This window comes from Bombus vosnesenskii, unplaced genomic scaffold (genome assembly GCF_011952255.1).
Source record: "Bombus vosnesenskii isolate JDL3184/JDL3185 unplaced genomic scaffold, Bvos_JDL3184-5_v1.1 scf7180000013384, whole genome shotgun sequence".
NCBI classification, from domain to species: domain Eukaryota; kingdom Metazoa; phylum Arthropoda; class Insecta; order Hymenoptera; family Apidae; genus Bombus; species Bombus vosnesenskii.
The window spans coordinates 1-12,080 of NW_022883013.1; the positions used below are offsets into that span (position 1 = coordinate 1).

The 12,080-nt window shown below is 46.0% G+C and overlaps 1 protein-coding gene across 1 annotated transcript; it reads left to right on the forward strand.

Moving 5' to 3' along the window:
• The first annotated feature begins 4,672 nt into the window (after nucleotides 1–4,672).
• Nucleotides 4,673–9,469, forward strand: LOC117237621. Its single transcript, XM_033501775.1, has 2 exons — nucleotides 4,673–5,153; nucleotides 5,541–9,469. Exons 1-2 carry the CDS (start codon nucleotides 4,673–4,675, stop codon nucleotides 9,467–9,469), a joined length of 4,410 nt encoding a protein of 1,469 aa, XP_033357666.1.
• Nucleotides 9,470–12,080: the final 2,611 nt, after the last annotated feature.

Below are 12,080 nucleotides of genomic sequence, written 5' to 3' on the forward strand. Positions count from 1 at the left end.
AATTACTTTTGAGCGTTTGGGCTATTGACAGGTTGTCGCTTAGTCCCAAGTGTTGCGTTGTGTGTTCTATTTCTTTTGTAGATTATTAATAGTAGTTTTAGTTTAGAAAAATAAATTATTTATATGTTTATATAGAGACATGCATGTTTCATAATGTTATTCTTATATTATAATGCTCTACCGGCATCTAGGCTAGTTTTAAGTATGTATTTTAGATTGTAGAATGCACATAGATTAGTAGTAGTTTAGAATATAGATTTTTATAAGTTTGTGTAGAGACATGCATGTTTCGTAATGTAATTCTTATATTATAATTCTTTACCGGAACGTAGGCTAGTTTCAAATATGTATCTGTTTAATAGAATGCGCACACATATATATATGTTTCTGACAATGTAACTTTTATTTCTTTAATAATACAATATTGTATGTATTAGTTTTTAACTTTGTATATACTTATATTTCATAAATTGATAATATTGTATTTATTGCATAGTATTATAAGCGCTAACTCTAATATATACTAATTTATTACGTGCCTAGCATATATGTTTATACTTATATGTAACTCTTCAAGTTGATTGATTAAAATATATTTATATATACTCGTATTTCTGGCGTTTCAATTATTTCCCTTTCCGTAGTTTTCTTATTTCCTGGTTTATTCGTTTGGTTCGTAACTCGTTCAATCCGTTAGCTGGTTTTATTTATTTTATTTTATTTTATACTGATTGGATTTATTAGTCGCCCCTCACTTTGGTAATCCTTCCTTTAGTTCCGCGGTGCCGTGTGTTCGTTTGTGTATTCAAATCTTTATTCGCGCGTTTTGCATAGAATAGTTTTCTTGTTCTCGTTACGGCGCGTGCGGAGCGCGGGACGTGACAGACGGCTATTTTTCGTCAAAATTTTTGAAATCTTCGCGATTTGCGAGATATTTTGATTGTTTCGACGCGTAAATGGTTGTGCATTGAATTAGCACTGTGAAATGGAGTTGAACGAGTGCTTAAACATCGAAATATCTCCAACGGGAAGGAAATGACGGCTATTTTTCGTCAGAATTTTTGAAATCTTCGCGATTTGCGAGATATTTTGATTGTTTTGACGCTGAAATGGTTGTGCATTGCATTAGCACTGTGAAATGGAGTTCAACGAGTGCTTAAACGTCGAAATATCTCCAACGGGAAGGAAATGACGGCTATTTTTCGTCAAAATCGACGAAATCTTCGCGATTTGCGAGATATTTTGATTGCTTCGACGCTTAAATGGTTGTGCATTGCATTAGCACTGTGAAATGGATTTCAACGAGTGCTTAAACGTCGAAATATCTCCAACGGGCAGGAAATGACGGCTATTTTTCGGCAAAATCGCGATTTGCGAGATATTTTGATTGTTTCGACGCTTAAACGGTTGTGCATTGCATTAGCACTGTGAAATGGAGTTCAACGAGTGCTTAAACGTCGAAATATCTCCAACGGGAAGGAAATGACGGCTATTTTTCGTCAAATTCGCGATTTGCGAGATATTTTGATTGTTTCGACGCTTAAACGCTTGTGCATTGCATAAGCACTGTGAAATGGAGTTGAACGAGTGCTTAAACGTCGAAATATCTCCAACGGGAAGGAAATGACGGCTATTTTTCTCGAAAATTTTTGAAATCTTCGCGATTTGCGAGATATTTTGATTGCTTCGACGCTTAAATGGTCGTGCATTGAATTAGCACTGTGAAATGGAGTTCAACGAGTGCTTAAACGTCGAAATATCTCCAACGGGAAGGAAATGACGGCTATTTTTCGTCAAAATCGCGATTTGCGAGATATTTTGATTGTTTCGACGCTTAAACGGTTGTGCAATGCATTAGCACTGTGAAATGGAGTTCAACGAGTGCTTGAATGTCGAAAAATCTCCAACGGGAAGGAAATGACGGCTATTTTTCGTCAAAATTTACGAAATCTTCGCGATTTGCGAGATATTTTGATTGTTTTGACGCTGAAATGGTTGTGCATTGCATTAGCACTGTGAAATGGAGTTCAACGAGTGCTTAAACGTCGAAATATCTCCAACGGGAAGGAAATGACGGCTATTTTTCGTCAAAATTTTTGAAATTTTCGCGATTTGCGAGATATTTTGATTGCTTCGACGCTCAAATGGTTGTGCATTGAATTAGCACTGTGAAATGGAGTTCAACGAGTGCTTAAACGTCGAAATATCTCCAACGGGAAGGAAATGACGGCTATTTTTCGTCAAAATCGCGATTTGCGAGATATTTTGATTGTTTCGACGCTTAAACGGTTGTGCATTGCATTAGCACTGTGAAATGGAGTTCAACGAGTGCATGAATGTCGAAAAATCTCCAACGGGAAGGAAATGACGGCTATTTTTCGTCAAAATTTACGAAATCTTCGCGATTTGCGAGATATTTTGATTGTTTTGACGCTTAAATGGTTGTGCATTGCATTAGCACTGTGAAATGGAGTTCAACGGGTGCTTAAACGTCGAAATATCTCCAACGGGCAGGAAATGACGGCTATTTTTCGTCAAAATTTACGAAATCTTCGCGATTTGCGAGATATTTTGATTGTTTCGACGCTTAAATGGTTGTGTATTGAATTAGCACTGTGAAATGGAGTTCAACGAGTGCTTAAACGTCGAAATATCTCCAACGGGAAGGAAATGACGGCTATTTTTCGTCAAAATTTACGAAATTTTCGCGATTTGCGAGATATTTTGATTGTTTCGACGCTTAAATGGTTGTGCATTGAATTAGCACTGTGTGTTACGTCGCGTAACATTCTACCTAGCCGAGGCCACACACCGCGGGCAATATGGCAACCAGATGTCTTCGGATACTCGCAGCGTATCTTCCATGATTTCAAGGACCTTCCATAAATCACATAGATTTCCTAGAAAAGGTCCTCCAAACGAAACAAACATCTGGTCCGGAGGAATTTCTAGAGACTATTGTCTACCACGGCTTAACAAGGGAAAGTCAGTTTTTGTCACGTACGCTGCAACTTTCCTCCCACTAACCACTTTCTCTCGAGGGCGGTTAAGACCCTTCGTTTAACCAATTAAAACGAAGCCTATTCCCTCACTCTCCTAAATAACATCGGCACCAACAAATCCGACGGTCCCGTGCGCTAGACACACACTCATCCTTAGCTCTCCTCCGAGACAGCATCGTCTTCCAAGAGTACTGTTTTTGCATCCTTCGAACGGTCAACATCCTTCGAGCGGGTATACACACCCGCAGATCACTCAGTCACTCACTCATCTCGTACATACGCACCAGTGTAACTATCCTCGTTATAAGTTGTGGAATAAACGGTGAAATATAACTTACTACTGTGTCATATTCAAATCAACTACCTCTGTTATCCTAAACGAAACAGGGGAACGACTACTTCGCGGCGTCGATTCACCGAATCGTAGCGAGAAGTTACGCCCCTCGCTGACGCGTTTTCCTCGCGACCGCGTCTCTCCGCGAACGGTCGTAACATTTGGTCCTTCGAGCCGGATCATCAGTGGCCGTGGACAGTTTTGTCCCCATCCGGTCGTAACATTTGTTCCTTCGAGCCGGATTATCAGTGGCCGTGGATAGTTTTGTCACCCATCCGGTCGTACCATTTGGTCCTTCGAGCCGGATCATCAGTGGCCGTGGACAGCTTTGTCCCCATCCGGTCGAAGCATTTGGTCCTTCGAGCCGGATCATCAGTGGCCGTGGATAGTTTTGTCACCCATCCGGTCGTAACATTTGGTCCTTCGAGCCGGATTCAGTGACAAGTGAAAAGTGTGGACACGTAACCGGTCGAATCATTCGATCCTCAAAGCCGCATCACGCGTCAAGTGAAAAGCGCATACCAGTGACACCCACTATCATACAGTGCCACGTGAATCCAACATAACCAGCAGCGGAAGCGTTACCCCCCCAGCGAGGTCAGTAACATCAAGGATCGTCACCCTTGAAGAGGTATAATTCGGTGGTTAGAACGCAACCACGCAACCTCCTGCCGCAACTGGACAATCTTCAATAGAAGTAAGTTATAACCATCCACTCTCAATTATCTAACAAATAATGGCCACCGGTAACGAACTTACCGCCCTGCGTCGACGCCGGGGTTATTGCATCGGCCACTTTACACGCTTATCGAAAAAACTGGATGAAATCGAACAATCCGGCTGTCCGCGAGAGAACGAGCTAATTCAAATCAAAACTCGTCTGGACACATACGAAACGGAGCTCCGCTCCATTCAAAATGAAATCGTAAGCATCGACGAGGAGGAGTCCGCGCGCGGCTTTGAAATAGCCGACGAGTACGAGAGACTAGAACTCCGATTAACTACTCAACTGAGCAACCTACGACTAACTACGACGTCACAATCGACAAACGACGAATCAGCTGCCGGTCGCGAGTCTGCTTCGCTTAAACTACCGGAGATTCGAATACCCACATTTGATGGCACGCTCGAGAATTTGCAGTCATTTTACGATTCCTTCTCGTCAACGATAGATCAAAACGAACAACTAACACCAGTCCAAAAATTCTATCACCTCCGATCAGCCTTGACTGGGAGGGCCGCGCGAAGTATAGAATCGCTAGCCATCACCGAGTCAAACTATGCAATCGCCGTTGACATACTTAAGGAAAAATTCGACTGCCACCGTCAAATCTGCATGCGCCACCTAGACTTGCTTTTCGACTATCCGAAAATAGTCAAGGAGACACCCGAAGCCATAGATGACTTCCTCGAGACGGTCAAAATAAATCTCCAAGCGTTAAAGAACCTCGGTGACCCAATCACATCCGACACCGTTCTTCTCAAATTACTTACATGGAAGCTACCCCCAGCCATCATTCGCAAATGGCAATGCACCTTACCAGACAAGAAATTACCGTCATACAAGCACTTAATAAACTTCTTGCAAACACGGACGAACGGCGATAGAACAAGTTCAGCATTTACCGCTACGAAAAGGGCCGCCGAACCACCTAACCGTCAGCGACCGAGCGCGTCGCGAAGTCATGCTTTCACCGCGACGCTCAAGACGCCGGTATGTCCGGACTGTCGAGGACAACACGAACTGCGGTATTGTGACGTCTTTAAGGCGAAATCGCCCAGGGAGCGTCTCGACACAGCCAAACGGGCGTCGCTCTGTACGAATTGTTTAGGCAAGGGACACGCTCTCAATCAATGCTCCGCCGGGTCATGTCGCATCTGTAGACAGCGACACCATACTTATTTACATCGAGATCATGGTCACAGTAGATTACGTACAAGCCGCACATCGAGCGGTCGATCGTCGAGCGACCGATCATCGAACGGTCGATCTCCGCCTAGTTCACCGACCCCGCGGTCGTCACACCGATCGAGACGCGCATCCGCGTCTCCACGAACGTCTCCCCGAACGTCTCCCCGAACGTCGCCGCGAACATCCCCAAAACGCGAATCTCGGTCAACGCGAACGACGGCATCGGGGTCAAATGTCTCCCCCAGTGCTAAACAGCTAGGGGAACACTGATATCCTCAAACGGCTTTGCTAGGGACCGAACCACCGAAAACCGACTCATTGACCTCGCCCCCGTCCGGCCCACTCCACCGCGATTTGTTAGTCACCGCACAGGTCAACATACTGGACAATAGAAGTCAACCGTTCCGCTGTAGAGCCCTGCTAGACACCGGCGCGAGCATGAACTTCATCACCGAGAGACTCGCCACTTCGTTGAGACTCGACCAACGGAAATGTTCGGTCCCGATCGGAACACTTAACACGTTGTCAACGACCTCCAAACGCTACATCACGGCCACGATCACCTCCGTTGACGGCACATACGAACGCACCTGGACTTTTCTAATCATACCGACCATATCGACTTCGATCCCAGATCAACCCGTAGATCGGTCAACGATACAGATACCCAGAAATCTACGACTAGCCGATCCAAGATTCCACAGACCTGCTCCGATCGACGTGCTATTGAGCGCCGGGCCAACGCTAGCGTCACTGTGTGTCGGCCAACTTGATATCAGTCAAGCAAACGGGACCGACTTGCGTCTGCAAAAAACGCGTTTCGGATGGGTAATCGGGGGGAGCCCAGCCTCGCAACCACCCGCACACGCATTTCACGCGTCCACGACGGCCTTGCAGGCGGATCTCGCCCGTTTTTGGGAAATCGATGAGGGACCGCCCACCGCGCACATTTCGGAAGCGGAGCGACAGTGCGAGGAACATTTCCGGAATCACGTTCAACGCACCCACGAAGGGCGATACATGGTCGCTCTCCCCTTCAACGAGACCACTCCCTCGCTTGGATCCTCCAGAGCCATGGCGATGAAGCGACTAATATCTCTCTGCCGTCGGTTCCAACGAGATAAGCGTTTCGAAGCCGACTATCACGCCGTAATACAGGAATACTTGGCATTAGGGCACATGACGAAAGTTACCACGGACCACTGCACTGACGACGGATATTTTTTACCACATCATGGCGTGATCAAGGAGTCCAGCCAAACTACGAAACTCCGAGTCGTGTTTGACGGATCGGCCCCAACCACCACCGGAGTTTCATTAAACGACGTGCTTCATACGGGACCGAAACTACAAGATGATTTATACTTCATCCTTTTAAGATTTCGAGCTCATCAATACGTCATTACAGGCGATGTCGAAAAAATGTATCGCCAATTTCTTGTGCGCCCGGAGGATCGGAAATTTCAACAAATTTTGTGGCGCAATGCTGATGGAGACGTCGACACTTATCAACTCAACACAGTGACATTCGGGCTCTCAGCGGCCCCCTTTCTGGCCATCCGCTGCCTCAAGCAACTGGCGGACGACGAGGGGCATCGATATCCACGAGCGGCGACAGTCTTACAGCGAGACTTCTATGTCGACGATGTTCTCACAGGAGTCGATACAAGGGTCGAGGCACAATCATTGAGAACGGAGCTCACAGAACTGCTCAAGCTAGCCGGCTTAAACATCCGGAAATGGGCATCGAACGACCGGGAACTGCTACGAGGACTTCCCGAGACGGACATAAACGATAAGCTGCTACTAGGCGAATCGCAAACCTTCAAGACATTGGGTGTTGTTTGGAATTCCTTCGACGATTCGATCCTATACTCCGTCAAAACCAATGATGCCGACTCTCGAATTACGAAGAGAACCATCAGCTCCGAAATCGCCAAGATCTACGACCCGCTCGGATTGCTGGCACCAGTAATTGTTCGAGCTAAGATGTTGCTCCAGCGACTCTGGACACTAAAAATTAATTGGGACGAATCCTTACCGGCTGACGTGCACACGGAATGGAGCAAATATTACGCACAGCTGCCATTATTGAATAACGTGGAGTTTCCACGTAAAACGATAATCAACCCCGCAGCGGAAATTCAGTTGCACGGGTTCTGTGACGCCAGCGAAAGGGCATATGGAGCATGCGTTTACCTTCGCACCATCACCCTGGATGGTCAGGTCTGTACACGTCTCCTCACTGCGAAGTCGAAGGTAGCTCCGCTCAAATCACTAACCATTCCAAGACTGGAACTGAGTGGAGCACTCCTTCTCGCGTCACTAGCCACCACGGTCCTCCAAGCCTTGCCAAGCAACATTGCTCGGACCGTGTACTGGACTGACTCCACAATCGTTCTACATTGGATCAACACATCACCCCACACGCTGAAAACCTTCGTCGCTAACCGTGTGACAGAAATTCAACGGAAGACTCACGTCTCAGATTGGCGCCACATCCCCACTACCGATAACCCGGCAGATCTCATATCTCGAGGCCAACTACCCGAAGACTTCCTGAAGACAACCATTTGGCAACATGGACCAGAATGGCTTCAACAACCGGAAGAATACTGGCCAACGTGGAACCCAGGACCGTTAAACGAAACACCAGAGCAGAAAAGGGCAACCTGTCTGTCCGCGACGCCGGCGGACCACAGCATACTGGGGAGATTCTCCTCTTGGCCCAAGCTCATAAGAATCGCCGCTCGGTGCCTTCGATGGAGACAAACCCGGGATCGAGGCAAACCTCTGACCATGCACGAGTTGACCAATGCACACACCAGATTAATCAAACTATTGCAAGCCTGTTATTTTTCAGACGAAATCCGTGTTCTCCGGTCAGATAGAAATTCGGCAATGAAGGGGAAGCTCCAAAGACTCAATCCATTTCTGGACAAGGACGGGATGCTGCGCGTCGGAGGCCGACTCAGTCATTCACCAATGCCTTTCAACCAGAAGCATCCAATAATTCTACCCAAATCCTCAGTTACCGTGCTCATAATCGAGCATGAACACCTCCTAAATCTCCACACCGGAACTCAAGCCACCTTGTACGCCCTAAGGAGATCTTATTGGCCTATCGACGGCCGCAGTCAAGTTTGGAGCACGCTGAAGAGGTGCGTCCGTTGCTGCCGAGCCAATCCCCCTCCAGTGGATTATATAATGGGCGACCTTCCAGCTGCCCGGATAACAGAGTCTCGGCCATTTACCAACGTCGGAATCGACTACTGCGGACCGTTTTACATCAAGGAACGAAAGGATCGCAACCGACTCAAAATCAAGGTATATGTAGCGATCTTTGTGTGTCTTGCAGTTAAAGCAGTCCACATCGAGTTGGTCAGCGATCTCACTAGCGAGGCCTTCATTGCTGCTCTGCGAAGATTCATCGCTCGCCGCGGATTCTGCAGGACAATCTACTCCGACAACGGTACCAACTTCGTTGGTGCCAACAACGAATTACGAGAGCTCCGAAATCTCCTGCAATCCGACGATCACAAGGCACAGGTCCAGTCCTTTTTAGCCGACCGACGGATCGAATGGCACTTCATCCCTCCCAACTCACCTCACTTCGGCGGGTTGTGGGAGGCTGCAGTGAAGTCTTTCAAACGACATCTCAGACGGGTCGCCGGTAACGAGCTCTTGACCTTTGAAAACCTTAACACCCTCATCATTGAAATCGAGTCCATCCTCAACTCCCGCCCGCTGACGCCGATATCTTCAGACCCAAACGATCTCCTGGTTCTTACTCCCGGTCATTTCCTCATCGGAGATTCACTAACCAGCTTACGAGAACGAGATTTCAGGGACACGCCATCCAATCGTCTCTCCTGCTGGCAGCATATTCAGAAACTCAAACAACACTTCTGGCGCCGGTGGCATCGAGAGTATCTCAACGAACTACATATCCGAAACAAATGGAACAAGGGCAGTCACGACATACGAGAAGGCACCATCGTCCTTCTCAGAGAAGACAATGTTCCCCCGATGCAATGGCCATTGGGCAGAATCATCAAGGCCCAACCCGGCGCAGACGGCATCCTACGCACGGCTGTCGTTCGAACAGCGACGAGTACCCTCGAACGGAGCATCAAGCGGATGGTACCACTACCGAGCAGAACGACTCCAGATGACTCCGAACCAATCAACAGCCCGAAGTCTGATAAGAGGCCCACCTGACGACAGCACACCATATCACTTGATCGGTACCCTCTCAACGGGGGGAGTATGTTACGTCGCGTAACATTCTACCTAGCCGAGGCCACACACCGCGGGCAATATGGCAACCAGATGTCTTCGGATACTCGCAGCGTATCTTCCATGATTTCAAGCACCTGCCATAAATCACATAGATTTCCTAGAAAAGGTCCTCCAAACGAAACAAACATCTGGTCCGGAGGAATTTCTAGAGACTATTGTCTACCACGGCTTAACAAGGGAAAGTCAGTTTTTGTCACGTACGCTGCAACTTTCCTCCCACTAACCACTTTCTCTCGAGGGCGGTTAAGACCCTTCGTTTAACCAATTAAAACGAAGCCTATTCCCTCACTCTCCTAAATAACATCGGCACCAACAAATCCGACGGTCCCGTGCGCTAGACACACACTCATCCTTAGCTCTCCTCCGAGACAGCATCGTCTTCCAAGAGTACTGTTTTTGCATCCTTCGAACGGTCAACATCCTTCGAGCGGGTATACACACCCGCAGATCCCTCAGTCACTCACTCATCTCGTACATACGCACCAGTGTAACTATCCTCGTTATAAGTTGTGGAATAAACGGTGAAATATAACTTACTACTGTGTCATATTCAAATCAACTACCTCTGTTATCCTAAACGAAACAGGGGAACGACTACTTCGCGGCGTCGTTTCACCGAATCGTAGCGAGAAGTTACGCCTCTCGCTGACGCGTCTTCCTCGCGACCGCGTCTCTCCGCGAACGGTCGTAACACTGTGAAATGGAGTTCAACGAGTGCTTAAACGTCGAAATATCTCCAACGGGAAGGAAATGACGGCTATTTTTCGTCAAAATTTTTGAAATTTTCGCGATTTGCGAGATATTTTGATTGTTTCGACGCTTAAATGGTTGTGAATTAGTACTGTGAAATGGAGTTGAACGAGTGCTTAAACGTCGAAATATCTCCAACGGGAAGGAAATGACGGCTATTTTTCGTCAAAATTTTTGAAATTTTCGCGATTTCCGAGATATTTTGATTGTTTCGACGCTTAAATGGTTGTGCATTGAATTAGCACTGTGAAATGGAGTTCAACGAGTGCTTAAACGTCGAAATATCACCAACGGGAAGGAAATGACTGCTATTTTTCGTCAAAATTTTTGAAATTTTCGCGATTTGCGAGATATTTTGATTGTTTCGACGCTTAAATGGTTGTGCATTGCATTAGCACTGTGAAATGGAGTGCAAAGAGTGCTTAAACGTCGAAATATCTCCAACGGGAAGGAAATGACGGCTATTTTTCATCAAAATCGCGATTTGCGAGATATTTTGATTGTTCCGACGCATAAATGGTTGTGCATTGAATTAGCACTGTGAAATGGAGTTGAATGAGTGCTTAAACGTCGAAATATCTCCAACGGGAAGGAAATGACGGCTATCTTTCGTCAAAATTTTTGAAATTTTCGCGATTTGCGAGATATTTTGATTGTTTCGACGCATAAATGGTTGTGCATTGAATTAGCACTGTGAAATGGAGTTGAATGAGTGCTTAAACGTCGAAATATCTCCAACGGGAAGGAAATGACGGCTATTTTTCGTCAAAATCGCGATTTGCGAGATATTTTGATTGTTTCGACGCTTAAACGGTTGTGCAATGCATTAGCACTGTGAAATGGAGTTCAACGAGTGCTTGAATGTCGAAAAATCTCCAACGGGAAGGAAATGACGGCTATTTTTCGTCAAAATTTACGAAATCTTCGCGATTTGCGAGATATTTTGATTGTTTTGACGCTGAAATGGTTGTGCATTGCATTAGCACTGTGAAATGGAGTTCAACGAGTGCTTAAACGTCGAAATATCTCCAACGGGAAGGAAATGACGGCTATTTTTCGTCAAATTCGCGATTTGCGAGATATTTTGATTGTTTCGACGCTTAAACGCTTGTGCATTGAATAAGCACTGTGAAATGGAGTTGAACGAGTGCTTAAACGTCGAAATATCTCCAACGGGAAGGAAATGACGGCTATTTTTCGTCAAAATTTTTGAAGTTTTCGCGATTTGCGAGATATTTTGATTGTTTCGACGCTTAAATGGTTGTGCATTGAATTAGCACTGTGAAATGGAGTTCAACGAGTGCTTAAACGTCGAAATATCTCCAACGGGAAGGAAATGACGGCTATTTTTCGTCAAAATTTACGAAATTTTCGCGATTTGCGAGATATTTTGATTGTTTCGACGCTTAAATGGTTGTGCATTGAATTAGCACTGTGAAATGGAGTTCAACGAGTGCTTAAACGTCGAAATATCTCCAACGGAAAGTAAGTGACAGCTATTTTTCGTAAAAATCGCGATTTGCGAGATATTTTGATTGTTTCGACGCTTAAATGGTTGTGCATTGCATTAGCACTGTGAAATGGAGTTCACAGAGTGCTTAAACGTCGAAATATCTCCAACGGGAAGGAAATGACGGCTATTTTTCGTCAAAATCGCGATTTGCGAGATATTTTGATTGTTTCGACGCTTAAACGGTTGTGCATTGCATTAGCACTGTGAAATGGAGCTCAACGAGTGCTTAAACGTGGAAATATCTCCAACGGGAAGGAAATGACGGCT

What these genes read in the sequence shown, in the direction of transcription:
- LOC117237621 (XM_033501775.1), top strand. Translation starts at nt 4,673, where the DNA reads ATGCGCCACCTAGACTTGCTTTTCGACTATCCGAAAATAGTCAAGGAG. An exon ending in AGCCAAACGGGCGTCGCTCT is followed by an intron (nt 5,154 to 5,540) that starts GTACGAATTGTT and finishes CGGCTTTGCTAG; the next exon opens with GGACCGAACCACCGAAAACC.